This window comes from Thermobia domestica, chromosome 1 (assembly GCF_964235325.1).
Source record: "Thermobia domestica chromosome 1, izTheDome1.hap1.1, whole genome shotgun sequence".
Classification (NCBI taxonomy): domain Eukaryota; kingdom Metazoa; phylum Arthropoda; class Insecta; order Zygentoma; family Lepismatidae; genus Thermobia; species Thermobia domestica.
Window position 1 is genome coordinate 58,791,211 of NC_137454.1, and position 17,809 is coordinate 58,809,019.

Consider the following 17,809-nt stretch of genomic DNA (forward strand, 5'->3'; position numbering starts at 1 on the left):
TTTCCAGATCATAAGAGAAGTGAAACTAAGTGTTTTTTGATTATCGACAATGTGCTACGAGTTGTGAGTGCACCAACACCTATTGGAGCATCTGCACGGTTACATGCTGTTAGCCAGAGACAGACACCAAGCAAGCAAATGATTGGTTCATGTGAAAAAATAAAATAAAATAAATAAATAAATAAGTAAATAAAAATCAGTGAAATTTTGTTTCCAAAGATCATTTTAAGTAAGTGAACTTAAAATTTGTGTGTTTCGTAATAGTAATGCTCATCTCAGATTACTTCGGTTTAAGAAAACAGAGTAGTAGGGGGAGGCTCATTTTACTATTTCAGAGAGGATTTTTGATCAAAATAATAAAAAACAGTCGGGAAAAAACTTTTGTTCGTTATTTAATGAATGTGAACCACAATCATCATCAAATTGTTGCACTTTTATTTGCAATGTTGCCAACTGTGACATCAAAGTTAACGAAACTTCACTAACTTCAAAAGGCTGTAGTTAATTCATGAAGCAGTGGTCGAGAATGGTATTTGGTGTGTTTATTATTCATGTAAAGTTAAACCATCTGACAACATTTCAGAATTTTAAAATATGGTGTTTTCAGAATTTCTCCATATTTTAAACTTCAGAATTTTAAAATATGGAGAAAATGACGCCCAAAAATGGCGATTTTTGAAAATTTTACAATTTTTCGATTTTTTTTCGACAAAATGTTTACACACAGAAGCGATACAATTTTTCGGAAAGCGATTAACTAGGTCTTACCAACCGTGAAAACAGAATTTTAAAATTCGAATCGGAAGCGCTCGAAAAAAAAAAAAAAATCGCAAACTTCGACTTTTCAGATAAACTGACGTTCATTTCTTAATTTATGTACAAAACGATACGCATGCGCAAACCAAACTATACTAAAATATAGTTTATTTATATCCCTATGTCCACACCACAAGAATTATAACTACCTGTCTCCATAGCTGAATTGTGGGGCTCCGAAGTTGACCATTTTCCATGTTTTCTACAATTCATAAATTGTACTCCCCGTCTTTGATGGCCCATTCTTGGCGGGATTTTTTTTCCGATAAAAAAAAATGGGTCTCTAAAAACACGGCTAGTTGCTACAAAAAAAAAAAGTTTCAACAATATCTGAGATGGTGATGGTACAATTTTATTTTTATTTATTTATTTTTTGCCTGAGTTGAAATGGAAGACATCAAGTGTAAAGAATTTCCACGATTATTATTTAATTTGAAGTAAATGCTACAGTAGTTTTAGGTGAGTCATCCTGCATATACGTTTCATTATTCGAATTATTAATCTAATGTTTTTATGAGTCGTTATGTATCCACATGCGTAATACAAGCTTTTGTATACCATTTTTTCTCTAACTTATCATTTCCTACGCCCCTATGATAAATAATTCACTATTAGGTCTTAATTAACGATATTTTTTTCTTTATTTGACATACCTGATAGTTCCTGTCTTCAAATAGTTACGGTTACGTTTGTGATGTTATTTTAACAACCTGTTAAGTCTCTATTTCTTGATAAGCTACTTACTTTTCTTTTTAAGTACCCTAAGGAAAGCTACAAAGTCCTTAGACATATAACGAACATAGCATATAGGTACCACTTAACATCATAAAAATCAAGTGTTCATCCATAAAATAGAGTAATCTCACAATTTAATTCGAGCTAATACTCACCAGCTTGTGAAAGACGATATTTCGTAAGCTGTTGTTTCAAAATGTGCATATCATTGTGTTTGAATGGGCATCCATGATGATCACCAGCTCCTACACTTGATGTTATAATCTTCATGCAACTGTATGGCGTATAATTTGCACGTTTTCCTTCTCGTCCATAGTTGTGGCGAATGTTATACGCATACTGCTTCTCAAACTGAAACATAAGTACAGATATCTAAGAGAACAGTAGTTTCACATAGCTTCCTACTACAGGTTAAAATTAGATATGTTACACCCAAGAATACAAGTACTGATTGAAACCAGTTACGTCAATGCTCCATAGTAATATACAAATCCATAAATCACACACTTTTTTAAAGTAGATCTTTATATTTTTAAGTTCAAATGTGTTTTCCTTCGTTTAGTAAATGTATTTAGAAAATACAGTACTGTATTTCATTCAGTATTGTAGACTCAATTGTATTTATTATTTATTTATTCTTGTTTTAGTTTTGTGCTTTTTTTCCATCAATACACATCATACATCGTAAATAAGTGTGTGTTTTATATACAGTGTTTCTTTCAACTGTGTGTCACTGGAGCAACTTGTGATGGAAACTTCTGATTTTGATAACTTAAAATCATTGAACTGTAAGCCTTTTTAAGCATTATACATATGATTTAAATTTAGAAATTATGAAATAAAGATTTCTGTTTCAACCGACTTTTTCGTTATCTGACCAAGGTCCGATCCAATGATGTAAAGATATATGCTTTAGCCTGCTAGAACACTACTTAAAAAAAAACCTTTTGAAATTTTTTTTCGTACGATTTATCACAGCGGGTGGCCAAAAATTAGTGCTCATTATATAAAAGGTGAGAAAATTAAAGATATAAATAGCCGTATGGCCTATGAAACCCATAGTTAAGTGCCGCACTCCCAGAAACTTTCCACTGACTCCTGTCCTTAGCCAAATGGATCCAATTTCTACTTTGTATTCCTTTTTCTGCGAGATCCACCCCAATATTTTCCTTCCATATGCGCGAAGGTCTTCCTAATGGTGTTTCTGCGATTGGGTTTCCTTGTAAAAGATGTTGAAAGCGTTCCTACTTTCTTTTATTCTTGCTACATGACCTGCCTACCTGAGCCTTCGAGACTTACTGACTAACAATGTTAAACAAACGGGTATAAATTATGCAATTCTTCATTATGAAGTTTTCGCCATTACCCATTCCTATCCCTTTTGGTTCCGAATTTTGCCTCAAGATTAATGATAAAACGAAAGTCAAAAATTAGAAAAAAAGATTGTTTATAAAGTTGCCTTCATGTTTACATCATCCATTCAGCTTATAACAATGTAAAAGTAATGTTAAAAACGATTCTTCAAGTTTTACTATCATAACAAAAAATTAGTGATATTAAATGAATAAAACTTAGTGAATGAATAATTATGATTTAATGGAGGCGCGTCAACAGCGACGGTATTTGTCTTCGATTAATTGAGTAAAAAAATATAGTCTTAACAACTTGAAATTTATCTAGCATATCTTTATATAGGAAATCTTGGCCAACACTAAGAATTTCGGAGATTTATCGCTTTCTGTCCTCCGAGCCTTGATATTGAACTAATTACATCCCAAAAATGTCATTTCCCATTAAATCATTGATGATTAACACTGTAGTTCTCTTGTAAATTTCATACTAGTATAAGTTTTTCAACTGCAAAAAAGCAGCCCTTTATTGATTTTTTTTAAAAGCAAATCTTAATTAAAATTGTTATGTGAAAATTTCACCAAGTCCACGCCCCACATTTGAGAGCCCATAACTCGGGAACCAAAGTCTGTACACCACAATATTTCACAAGTTTCTACACCAGATGAAGTTCAAACACCATGCCAAGATTGATCTAGATAAGTTCGGCTGAACTCTACGATATATATATAGTATCCTTGATTTTTTGCCAAAAAATCAATCAAGGAGGAAAATGGATAGACGAAATATACAATTAGTCTGTGCAAGCAAAACGAAATTCTAATGTAGTTTATTATTCCAGTTACATGTCAGCATTTATCACAAACAGGGGGCCACAGTGGCTCGGTGGAAGTGCGCTTATCTCTGGTGTGTGAGATCCCTGGTTCGATCTCCGACCAAGTAAGTTTCTAGTGGACAACATCGTGCTCGTGGGTTCTCTCGGGGTACTCCAGTTTCCTCCCACTTTCTCATTCCACCAATTCTTCCATTATCATTCACTTGGTTTAATCATCGTCTTCCTGAGCATAACGAGCATAATCGTGGGACGTAAAACTCAAATAATACATTTTATTATATCACAAACAACAGCTCCTTATATTAGGACGCGACCCTCCCTCCTAAAAATAAATAAATAAAACTGGAAAGAAAATTAATCTCTTTCGAACTCGAAACTGACGTGATGTTTGTAGTTGTCGGGAATTTACATTGCACAGTCAAACGATGAAACCATAATGACGTCACTATACAGACGGAAACGTCAAACGGAGTAAAAACTAACATCGAAAAGTTTGGTGCGGTGCCATATACACTACTTTTTCTGTCATGTGTTAGTTTCCTCATAAACACTACCTTTGAAGTGGGTTGAGTTTAGCTGTTCAGTAAGCTCAACACCTAGTCAGTAAGGACTTCTGGAATTTATCTTAACGTCGGATTATGTTTATGTGCGAGAGAGAGAAAGAGAGAAGAGGCTGAAGGAAAAAGCGACGTTGTATCTCTTCTTTATTTCTCGTACCTCCACATACTTCTCTCCTTTTTTCAATGTTTGAATCCTTGGCATGCTACAGATGACAAATCTGAGTAAAAATATTTCTTTTTCGGTTTTGTGCATGAATATCACGTTTGTAAAAAGTGTTGCGAGCTCAAGAATTTATCACTAAATAACACGTTCTTAGAAGACCGAAAATTAACATACACGCAAAAAGTTCTGTCAAGTGGACTTTTTTTTTTTTTGGGGGGGGGGCATAGTTTGGAATATATTTACTAAAAAAGAAATTTTCCCAAACCTTTCAGTGCAAGTATATATATCAAAAAGAAAACATTCGAAAAAATATACAACCTGACGGGAGATTCCCTGTGACCGTGCATTATTTTAGGAAATTGTAAAGGAGATTCATTACCTTTAGTTTTGCAGTTATTTGAACTGTAGAAGGTATCAGGATAGTACTGAAATAATTTCTAGTATAATATCCGAAGTACTTGTACCATTTTGTCTTTTTGATCACTTGGAAGTTAGACACGGTAAAAAGGAAATAAATGCCATTTCCATTCAGTACCTTTTCTCACTGAAATTTTATTAGTCATAAAAGACCTTTGAGCTAACTAGGCAATTTTTAAAGATGATCCTATCGTAAGCACTATAAACAAGTAGGAAAATAAACTCAATTTCTTTATGAAGCTTCCCCTGTATGAAGAGACAGATCAAGATAGACGGCTTAAGATATACATGAGCAGTGTTCCTACTTACTTGGCGAGTACGAATTCCCTGACTTTGCCTCGTTTTCCAGTCACACGATTTACAAATTTTCCGGTCTATTAATAATGTAAAAAAGTGTATTTTTTCGACCAGGGAGTTCCTCATATTCTCATATATAGCGGTAGGTACAGAAATTTTATAGAATAAATTTATTTTATAAAATATATCGGCTAAGGCAAAATGAAGAATGGATTCTGAGAATAGAAAACCGGTACTTAAAATTCCCTGACTTTTCCATGTTTTTTTACTTTTCATGCAATCCCCAGGTTCTTCCAGGAATTTTTACAAGCTGAATTCACTGACTTTTCCATATTTTCCAGGATTTCCAGGTTGGTGGGAACCCTGACGAGTAACTGCATGAAGAAATTGTACCACTACGTCGAACGTACGTCATCTGCATGAACCAAGTTATCTGTGGGCTGAGAAGCCATAGTTTTAGTATTATTTTACAATAACAGATTAACTTAATACACTTGTAAACAATATAGGTTTACCTTATCAACTTCCATAATCTTTGTGAATTCTGCTCTCCAAAATTTCATGGCATCTTCCAGACTAAGCCCGATCCCCTTCAAAAACAGGCCATATTGTTGACGTCCACCATGTCGAAGGTGGTGATCTTCCCTGAGTTTTTCATGCAACTGTCGCATACACAACGGAAACGATGTTTGAGCAAGCTGTAAATATCAAATAATGAATACGAATGAACTTGTTACTATAAACATACACAGAATATGGATGCAACTTCCAATGACTTTAGAAAATATAAATTTCAGTACTTGAACTAGGAATTACTTTAAGTGAATATAGAAACCAAAATAGGAATGGTCGGTATTCACGGGCGGTCAAGTATTAAAAATATTACAGCTCCATGTCCGTACTACGTTCATATGTTGTAAAAACTATCACAAATTTTTTATCCTCTTCTGGGATTATATTCACGTCAGACAAATAAAGGTAAAATAACAAAATTAAGAAAATAGACAGAGTTGAGATATCAAGATTTAAAAGGAAATTGAAGAACTTAATTTACTTATTTCAAACCTTCAAATTAAGGGGAAAAATTACTAAAACTTTTTATATATATTTAAAAAAAATTAGGGTGGTTCTTATTTGTAGACTTCAAAGTTCTTTCTGAGTCTCATCCTTTAAAATAGTTCCATATCAGACCAAAGTAATTCATGAGAGGGAAAAAAAAAAAAAAAAAAAAAAAAAACTCAACTGAGCAATACTGAATGGTGCCTCAAACAACCTCAAATTTTCAATGCATTTACAGTGTACAATATGAGGCAAAACTACTTTGTAAGTTTGAAACGGTTAGAGGGAATGACACCATATCTTGGACAGGGGTAATGAAGATATAACCGTATCTATTACAGTATAGTACCACCATGGCGACAATCTTGAAGTTCGCCATCTAGGGTTAAGGTTCAAAATTATCTATAAGGAGGCCCGTGACAGATTTTTACCATAAACCATAAACACACATCTGATGCTATTTCCAATTTATCTCTAATTATTTTACATTATTACCCTCATAATATGTATGTATTAACTTACAATTGTCTTTCCAAACTTACAAGGTACCTCTGTCTCGTATTATATACAAAATATGCATTTAAAACTTCAAGTAGCTTGGGGTACCATTTAATATTACCGGTATTCATTTTTTCATGGGTAACTTTGGTTTGATATTAAATCATTTTAGGGAGTTAGACTCAAAAAATAAGAAACGCCCCATATACTGTGTGTTGTATACCCCTTATGCATTTGATTCTGGATTAATGTGCAGCAGTATACCGACCTGGTGCTCTTCTATAGGCATTTGTATCCTTCATGGTATGTTTGAAACCTGACAAATCTCATGGTGTTCAGTATCCCTCTCACTCCTTTTCAATCATTTATTTGACTCTTTTCAGTGCGTTAATCAACCTGTCTACCTTGACCTTTCGATGTGACGTGAACATGATCTCCGGGGAAACGGCTGTTCAATACTCATTTCTGGTGCGTTGGGATTCCTGGTTCGATCCGAGGTCATGTGAATTTATGGACATCGTGTTTGTGGGTTTTCTTGGGATCTCTCTTTTCCTTCCGCATTCTCATTCCACAATTTTCAACAATCGTTCACTATCATTAGTCATCCGTCTCCCTTAAATTACATGGCATAACCGTAGGACGAGAAATTAAAATTTCCCTTTCATTTCGTTTTCTTACACCTCAAAAGAATTTTTTTCTTAAAAAAAAAAAAAAAATGTGTTGAAGAGTAAATTATGTGAGTTAATCATGGTTAAGTTTTTTTCTGATGTTAATTCAAATGCCTTTGGGTGTATAAACTATATTTATGCTTACTTACATTATTGATATTTTCAACTTGAACTTCAGTCTTCTCCGGATTCTTGGAAAAGTCCTGTCCCGTGTACCTTGTGTCTAAATCTTTTAAAACTGTAAATAATCTTTCGTCTTCCTCCATATTTGGTAGGTTTCGATAAGTCACCTGTATTCAAAATATTATTAAAATTATCTTCAACGCAATGCAAAGGATAAAAAATAGAGCTATTTTAACTGAATGGAATAACTATCACCACTTATAGTAATTAAGATGCAATTTTTCTTGTAAAATGAAAAGTAAAAGAGGAAGCTATGATTGAAGAAAACGTACATTAATAATGTGAATTGTAAGTGTAGACCAAACTTAATGTAAAATCCAGAACATGTTTAACTCTAGCACAGAGTAATTCTCACAGGTGACTAGTTTCATAAAAATTCTTCATACCAACAACTGCTTACTCGTAGGTTGTCTTACAATTAACTACGCAATCAAAGTAAATAAATAAATAAATCTTCTTTAACCTGATAAACGAAAAGCTAAAATTTCACAATAATTTAACCTTATTTTAAGAGTTACTACACAGGGTTCCCACAGATTTTTGTGAACTGTTTTTCCTGACAAAGGTTGATCTATTCCTCTGACAAAAGTTTATAATTTTTTTCACTTTTTTGTAATCCCAGTTTAGTTAAATACTTAAATTAAAGAGCACCAACTTCTTATAAAATGAATCGCCTATAAAACATGTGACCAAATATTTTGTGCTATATAATCGATCTACGCGATGCAGAATTATACGTGAACATATACACGGAATCAGCTGATGAGGACTCCAGACTGTCATTAGATCATGATGACATTTATATGGGATCTGCCACAAAGTATACTCTTCGAAACTAAAAAAATAATAATCAAAATAAGTACATTTGTGGTGAAGTTATGAGTGAGCATGCACACAATGAAACAGGTTAATTATGATATTAACACTATCAAACGTTGAGGAGTTTCATAGTCTAGCTCCGACGACTATCATCAGATCCTAATGAAATGAATATGGAAATACCGCGAGAGCATACTTTTTCAAACAATAAGTAAATCAAGCAATATATAAACAGGTCGCACTGAAAACCTAGTTTTCTTTCTGGTTAAAAAGACGTTATGTATCTTAGCTCAGACGCGCCATACTGTTTACATTAAGGGATTCAAAATGTTGTAGCTCAACTAATTTCAGAGTTAAGAATCTAACCACAAATTATGGTCTTGATATAACCTAATGCATCTGTAACCTACTATTCTATATTATTGTACTGCTTGATCTCAACGTCCCAAACAATATTACTTCTTCAAAGTCGTCTTCCGTAGAACGACTACTTGGTTTCCTGACATTAAAGAAGTTTTCAATAATTTCCCTGACTTTCCGTATCTGTGAGAACCCTGTTAAAATAATAGCGCTTTACAACTCACTCAAATAATCCGCCTACTCTACTAATTGGTATGTTTCTTAGGGTTCTTGTCGGCCCAGTATGGTAGGCGCTAGAATAGCTGTTTTCTTGAGAATCCTATACTAAAAGCAGGGTGGGCAAAAACCATGGTTTTTATTGAAAAAAAGTTTGCTTTTTTGTTTTAAACTTTTTTTTGTTTGTTTGTTTGTTTAAATAATTTGCTCTATGCATTTCTATCACACATGGACAGAAATACGTTTGTTTCAATTTGGTGTTATTATGCAACAACCGTGTTGTGCTGGATGGGGTCACATAAGCTTAAAGCGGGAGTCCAAACCGTTTCTCGACTTACATCCGAAACAAATTGTCCTCCATTTGAACTCGAAACCGGGACTAATTGGCCACAAATGTGATACGTCTGCCGACTCACTCACGAAGGACTCTTGACACGTTGTACTGATCTTTACATACTCTTAACATAATTGTCAAATTGTCAAGAGTCATTTGAGAAGGACAAAAAGATAAACGGTTGCACAAGTGACACCATTATACAGAATTACATATGGACAATTTCAAAATATTGCAGAGTACAGAAGAACTAATTAAGTCCAAGTTAGTTCACTACGACTTTTGTTAGTCCAAGTTAAAGAAATACAACGACTTAATTTGCATATCAGTAAGAAAAGTGAATAAAGATAAGAATTATTTGAGTCCACTTTGGCTCTGACCCATTTACACATAAATAGATACCAAAGAAACTTCTGATTTCAGTAAATGCCTCTCGTGGGGTTTATATGACCCCCGAAAAAAGTTCGGTATTTCGATGTATTTTATCAATAGTAAACATTATTAAAGCGAAACAACATTTAGAATTTTTCTTTGATTGCAATTGCATAACAATAATAACAAACTAAAAAATTCACAAAAGAAACATTCATAAACTTGTAAAAAGAAAAAGTTGCTTTTGTAGTATAATCTCTTTGAGTAATGAATGGGGAATTTAGGTCTGAATATAATACGAGTAATATGCGGGAGTGACACGCGATAACCCACAAATGTATGTTCATCAAGATTTTAAGAACACTTACACTTTTACGAACATTTTTCCTTTTGGGGTTTAAACCTTTTTTTTTTTTTTTAAAAAAAACCAGTTAGTTTAAACCAGCCAACCCTGACTAGAAGCATACACTTCCAAAAGAGACAACGATAAACGAAAGTATTTCCTCATCAGTCAAATATTTCAGGAAACGACGGGGTGGTATAGTGGTTACCGAATCAGACCCAAACTAGAGATTCAAGTTTGAATCTTGGTCTGATTTTTTATTTTGAATTTCATGCTGCCTATATGTCAGTCATTGCTGCGTTGAAAAACATGTACTCACGTGTACATAAAAATAGCTGAGGTGTCAGATGTTCACTCTGAATGATAGTGTTCCACTCCTTAATGACGGTCAAATTGATAATGATGCGTGCGAGCCCGGATTTGACATCCAGTAATGTTCCACACACGCTTAACAGGCCAAACATGTTCAGGCGGAGGGGACTAACGGACTAACTTGAGTTCAGCGTTATTTTCAAACATATTTACCAACGAAGAACTGAAAGTTTCAAAAGAGGGGCTAAAAGTAACACGGAGAGCTACGAGCATGGTATGGGAACGAGCAAAGATATTTCGTTGTTATCTTTTCGAAATAGCTTCCCTGAACACTATTCATGAATGGCAACAGAACCGGTTCGATTACCATTCTGAAGTTAAGTTTCACGTAACAACGAAATATCTTTGCTAACAGTAGCTCTCGGATATGTTTCTCCAAGTTAACAACGAAGAGGTCTTGCTATAATAGAAAATCTCCTTCCCTACACCGAATACCTGTTATAGGACTCGTATGTCGACGACGGACGCAGCTCAGCAAAAAACGTTCACCTGGCCTCATCATTACCCGTATATATCCCACCAGTCCTAAGCAGAAATGACTTTTATATGTGAGTACCCAGTTCAATTTTGCCCTCCAAGGCTTCTAGCACACCACTAGAGATATAATTTACGGAGATAAGGAGTGAACACAAAATACAAGATGTAACACCTGGAACTGAGATTATTATCTAATAAAGATTTCCTACAGTTCATGTTCTGAAGCCTCATGTTGTAACTATTTGAGGCTTTGTTGCAAATGCCCTTCAATAGCTCGCTAGTCATTGTATAAATGCGCAGTTCAGCTCTTTCTATCCAGTGAACAGAGTCGCGCAGTTTGGCTCTTTCTGTCCAGTGAATAGAGTCTTATCCTTTTAAATATAGTATTGAAAGTAAGTAGAATATTTTTACATACATTGTAATTCTTATAGGTTTTCTGTAGAAGACTATCATGAAGTTGATCGAAATTACCGAAAGAGCACTTTAAAAAATTCGAAAAACTTTCCAAGAAAGTTCTTTTCTCTATTTGGCTATATATATATACTACATATATTACTAATACTTACAACTAAAGTTCGTGCCAATTCAGTTCTGAAAATCGATGTTAGAACAGAAACGAAATCCGAATCTGGAATATAAGCGTATCCTGCAGAAACATAAACTCTACGTGACCTTACAAGATCAAGGACATCCGTAAAAGGAACTTTGTAGTAACTTTGTGTTTCAACTTTAGTCCTCAAAACCCACGGAGTAGACTGAAACAGTTTTTCTAGTAGACGATTTTTTTCTTCACTCGGTATCTGTAAATAGATAATGAATAAATTGTCACACAATTCTATAATACGTAAGATATTTTGTCGAAGATCTTTAATTTCTTAGGACTGACATACTATTCTATTTTTCTTCATATATATCCATTCAACACTGAACTTTTTTATTTTTATTTTCCAACTGACTAATGAAATGGACTGTTTACATCACTTTCCATAATCAAGTTTGTCAAGTTAATATCATCCTTTTGCTCTTTGCAAGTGAATATTGATTAATTATAATACTGACAGTGAAGCTATTATTATTATTATTATTATTATTTAAAGAATGTTCGATTAGGAATTATGTACTGGATTTTTCAGGTTTCGGGTGTTTGTTTAGAGATTCTTCAAGGACACTTAAGTCGTGTATAAATGGCATATAATCAAGTTACTTCTACAGAGACTAGGTAGTATTACGAAGTCAAGATTCGGTGGTGAAATGAGTAATGAACAGGAAGTGATAATCGTGAAGTATTCAGTGGGCTACCAATATCAGATTTTTTTTAGGAATTATGTACTGGATTTTTCAGGTTTCGGGTGTTTGTTTAGAGATTCTTCAAGGACACTTAAGTCGTGTATAAATGGCATATAATCAAGTTACTTCTACAGAGACTAGGTAGTATTACGAAGTCAAGATTCGGTGGTGAAATGAGTAATGAACAGGAAGTGATAATCGTGAAGTATTCAGTGGGCTACCAATATCAGATTTTTTTTTTTTTTTCTTCAAAATTAGCATGTTAAAGAGAAGATTGAATTTAGGAGTATTGGGTATTTTGCACTAAAGTGCAGCATTGTGGCAACGCAATTAGCTTTCAAGGAGACAATGGTTGGCTAGGTAAAATTGGATTTTAGAGTGGCAATCAAAGGCGGTGTCCTCCTTCAGAAATTTGAGTAATTCACAGTTTGTGGTGGAGACATTATCGGTGGGACGGACGATAATGGTGGGTCAAAATGTAGCATTGGTACTACTCTCCTTTCGGTAGATGTAATGTTATGATGTGTTTGGAGAATACTTAGAAAAAGTATGCGCAACGTCTTCACTATTACCAAGTATGTAATTCAATATATGTATAAGCAGCAAAATCCAAATATGAAGTAGGATCAAAATTCAGTTCTATGCACCGTATTGTAGTATGATTTTCACCATAATCGTATACTTTACTGAAAAGTAATTTTACATCACATCCTTATGTTAGCCATCTCAAGAAGAGAGAATTTCTAGATTTAAATATCGTATCATATCATAAGTTTATCTCGATTCTCCAACACAAAAAATAGTACTATCCTTCTCTTCACTCCTTTTTCCTCTTACAAAAACCTACTAAGAACGCTACAAAACTGAGAACTTACCGGAGTATAGTTAAGTTTATTTACTTCTAAAAACTCGCGAACTCCTTCAGGCGACAAGCACAGAAATTTTAAACGAAATAGATCTAATTCCATGGATATAAACCATCTTCTAAGATCTTCTGACCTACAGTACACCAACCGAAGAAGAAAGTGCGAAATATGGTCTTTCCTGCGATAAGCAATATCCTGTTCTGATACGTTATTTCCTCTTCCTCCATGACACTGGAAATACAAAGGTAACATTTACTTTTCAATTTCAAAATTCAAACATCCAACAGAACTTTCAACGAAATACAAAGCGAAGAACTTATGTTGTTCATGTGTGAATGTTCTTTTCTCCCGTTAAGGTTAGTTTCTAACAAATCATATACGAGAGCCATGCCGAAAGTTTTTAGCAGCGCAATAATCTAACATCACAGCAACATTTTGTTTATTGCATTCGACACTGATATTTTGTGACTTTCAGCCATCAATGGCAACAATGAGTCTGTAATAGCATGGTCAGAGATAAGAGAGATAAGGAAGCGCGCGTGACCCATTGTCTAGTTAGCCATGGAGTTGTCAAGACGTGACTTCCGCGCTATGATTTTCTACGATTACAACAAGAAGGGCTTAACCGCGGAACAATGCCTTGGAACTTTGGTGAATACTTTTGGGGAATCTGCTCCTTCGCAAGCCAGTGTTGGAAATTGGTTTCGGGAATTTAAAAGGGGACGCACGTCACTTGAATATGAATCTCGTTCCGGACGGCCAAACACTGCAGTGACTCCCGAAAACATCGAAGCTGTGAGGCAAATGGTGAAAGATGATTTCCATGCATCTTTCCTAAAGATCGAAGCGACTCTCAACATTGGGTCAACAGCACAGCAGACAATTATGCATGAACACTTGGGTCTCAGGAAAAGGTGTTCTCGTTGGTCCACCATTTACTCACGGAAAGGGAAAAAGAGGGTAGGGTGGAATGGCGTGAATTTATGCTGAATAAATTCAACCAAGGGGCAAGTCGTGATGTTTACAACATCGTCATGGGTGACGAAACGTGGATTTATCATCATGATCCGCTTACCAAGCAGTAGTCGCAAGTGTGGTGCTTCGAGAATGAAGATCCTCCAACCAAAGTGAAGAGACCTCGGAGTGTTGGAAAGAAAATGATTGCGTCTTTTTTCTCACGGAAGGGACATGTTGCGACTGTTGCACTTGACAATCGGCGTACGGTGAATGCTGAGTGGTACTCAACCGTTTGTCTTCCCACTGTGTTCAAGAAATAGAAGGCCCAACATCCAAGATCAAAATTCGGCCATCTGTTGCATCATGACAATACAAGTGCCCACAATGCAGCAAAAACTGTAGACTTTTTGAACCAGGAAGGAGTCAGAGTGCTGCCACATCCACCCTAGTCGCCGGACTTGGCCTTGTGCGATATTTTTGTGTTTCTCAAAGTGAAGGAATACTTGCGTGGACGTCGCTTTTCATCGGATGATGATGCGATTGGTGCTTATTTGGAGTCTATGGACAATACAGACGAAAGTGTGTGGAATTAACAGTCTTCTAAGCGGTGTGAAAGGATGCAAGTAGAGAGTACTTTGAAAAACTGTAAATGTTGTATTCCAGTTCGATGCTTCTTGTGGTCAGAGCTAAAAACTTTCGGCATGGCCCTCGTATTTACCGGTATTGGATTTATAAGAGAGAACTGAAGCGTTTCTTACAAAAAAAAAAAATAAATAAATAAATAAATAAATAAATAAATCCCCTTTCTACACATTTTACAGAAGAAACAGGAAACTTCCCTCTTTCTTCGAAATTGTAATTTTTCTTTGTCCGTTCAGTCTGCTTTCATTAAATGCTGACTCGACAAGATCTTCTGTTCTCTCTTTTCTTTTCAACAAAGAACATGCCTATATGTGCATTAATGATAGTTTACCTTGATCTAATAAATATACAGTAAATATTAAAAAGCCACTTAAAACTAATATAAAACACGCTTCATGAGTCACAACAATGATTAATTAAGTCAACGTCAGCTTGCAATGATCTGCAACAGTCTTTCTCCTTTCATGATAGGAGTCTCAAATTAAATAATGATTAAAATTGATATTAAATATAAATTATGCCTATCTCAGAGATTTTCAGACCCTGTATGTTCTAGTATTACTATACTGAAAACTTATATAAGAAAGAGAAAGAGCTATATCTTCATCATATAACTGTAATAAACTTAAAACTTTTCAAATACTTTGACATGATACGGGTCGTCTATTAAGCGTACTTGTTATTACTCAATTTTACTTACAATTGGCATTGTTTTGTTTGCAAATTCTACGTGATTTACTAATTGGTACATATTAAAATATTTTGAAGAATATACAGTGAAACCTGTCAACTTGGCCACCTGCTTATCTTGGCCTAGTTCGTCTTGAACCTGCATTTTCCCATAAGACATTCGTTACTACTCTATAAGTTTGCCACCTATCTATCTTGGAAGTTGGCCACACTGAAGCAATGTTTATCCTATGATGATAATGATAAATTTACATGTGTATCTTGGCCACGCAAAATGCAGTTTTGTTATTTTTCTTAACTCTCGAATTCCCATATGAGAGGCAGACGTTCTGTATTTGTGACTGGACACAAAGAAGCATAGTTTCGCACGATTTGTTCTTGGAGGTCAATGGCCAGAACACTACCCTCATAAAGGGGTGGTGAAGGAAGGTGTGAATAAGAAAAAGCACGTACAGGAATTCAGGAAATGGTTGTACGTATTTGTTTAACCTGTCTGTTTTGGTAAAACCATTAGCTATATCAACTCCTCTCATCAGTGGGGAGCTTTAGTAATTCCGCAAAATTCCCAAGGTTAAAACTAACCATCTCAATTGTCAACTATTGGCACCTGTCGGCTTGTCAAAAGATAGCGGAGTTTTTGAGATATGAATTCCCTGAAGATTTTCTCAAATCATCTTTTGCTCCGAGGGAAACAATTCTAGCTCATTAACAAGAGGTAGTTAACTACAATATTAGAATGTGCATATCTGTCAAAAAGAATAAAACAAATACGTCTAGAGTTAACCACCATTCAGTAACAACTGAAAAGAAATAATATAAATTGCATATGAATTTCTCAATTTATAACTTAGCTTTTCTTGTTTTCAATCTGAATAATTCGGTGTGTTATAATATCAATTTCAATAAATTGCGTGCATACGCTTCTATTTCATAGTTGTTTGTGTTATTGTGTTTTCAATCCGAATAATCCAATGTACCAGACTAGTTTTCAGGAAGAGAAAGATATGCACATATGTTAAACATACGTACTATAGTAACATTCTCTAGTACTGTATATTTTTATGATTACTCTATATACATTATTTATAAGTAGCTGTCGTGCCACTGCTTATTAAAATTTTACAATCAAGCAATACTAGAAATCCTATTCTAAAAATACACAAATCACACACAATTTTCTGTAAGTTGGCCACCTGTCTAAGTTGACCACTTTTCGATGGAACCAATGGTGGTCAACATAGACAGGTTTCACTGTATTTAAAAAAATAATTTAAACAATTAGCATTTCATTTGCTGTTTATGCCTACCCATGCTTAATTTCGAACAATGATGGTACTATTGCTGTGTGAAGATTAAATATGTACCTAATGTAAACAACTGTGGTGAAGAAACATGGGAAAATATTGATGCACATACCAAACTATCGATAAAGGTTTGACATTTTATGACACACAGTTGTCACTTATAATGAGTTGTGTCTCTACCATCTCTTGAACACACTAATATGAAAGCCAACTTGTCTTGAGTTCTCTCGAAATCTTTTCATAAGGTTTGTACATAAATGTATTTAAAGATGAATACTGCAAATCGTAGAAATAAAGAAACTAAAAGACAGACAATATCTAATGAGTTATACGCAGTTCTTCAGCTTTTAACAGCCATCACTTCACAAGAAGTAATACACAGAATCTTTTCCATTTGCGGCTTGGTTCACTCAAACAAAACAAACAAACAAAAAAAAAAAAGGTGCAGAAAAGCCTCTTTTCGATTGGTAAACTGACCTGTTGTTGAGTTGACTTGATTTTGAGTTTTACGTCCCTTTCAGCAGCGAGGCTATATAAGATGGGACCTACTGAGTAACGCAGAATCCGAAATACGTGAGCTCTCGCCGGAAATCGAACCCGGGTCTCCCATGCCAAAGGCGCGTATACTAACCGCTTAGCCACGGAGCTCAAAACTGGCATCTTTTATTAAAATAAATGAATATGCAAATTCTAGCACTAAGTATAAAAACACAATACCAATCATAAATGTTCTCTTATTTTGTGATATGCTACTACTTTGTTACAAAATATAACGTAGTTCCCAGTTTGTTTTGCAAAATAATAGAGTGATTTGATACTAATATTAAATTTCATTCCAAATAGAAAAAAGATTTATTTTCAAAATTAGTAATTTTAAAATCAACCTATAAAAGCTTTATGAAATTAAATGAAATTAATACCTTAACATTGAAACAATAGTTTTCAGATATGGTAAAATAATAATAACAGACCTACTTCGCAATATCAATATGACAGATCAACTTACCAGTCTATAAAATGCATTCAATCCTTGACTTTTCATTTCATTGACAATAGCGTTTTTCCAGTCTTCTGAATACTTTGCAATACCTTTAAGATTCACTCGTTCTATAATCCTCAAAACTGTAAAGGAAATAAATAAATAAAACTTCATAGAAACTACTTTTTGAAAAGACTATAAACAAGTTCG

General features: G+C 34.5%; 1 protein-coding gene across 1 annotated transcript in view; it reads right to left on the reverse strand.

The window, feature by feature from the left end:
- Positions 1 to 17,809, reverse strand: part of LOC145685056 (DNA primase large subunit-like) — a 40,058-nt gene that overhangs the window by 17,011 nt on the left and 5,238 nt on the right. The window contains exons 3-8 of the mRNA XM_081757401.1: positions 17,627 to 17,742; positions 13,037 to 13,258; positions 11,441 to 11,674; positions 7,548 to 7,688; positions 5,689 to 5,871; positions 1,707 to 1,902 (exon numbers count right to left, since the gene is read on the reverse strand). Coding sequence (XP_081613527.1) covers positions 1,707 to 1,902; positions 5,689 to 5,871; positions 7,548 to 7,688; positions 11,441 to 11,674; positions 13,037 to 13,258; positions 17,627 to 17,742 — 1,092 coding nt within the window. The remainder of the gene's footprint in view (positions 1 to 1,706; positions 1,903 to 5,688; positions 5,872 to 7,547; positions 7,689 to 11,440; positions 11,675 to 13,036; positions 13,259 to 17,626; positions 17,743 to 17,809) is intronic.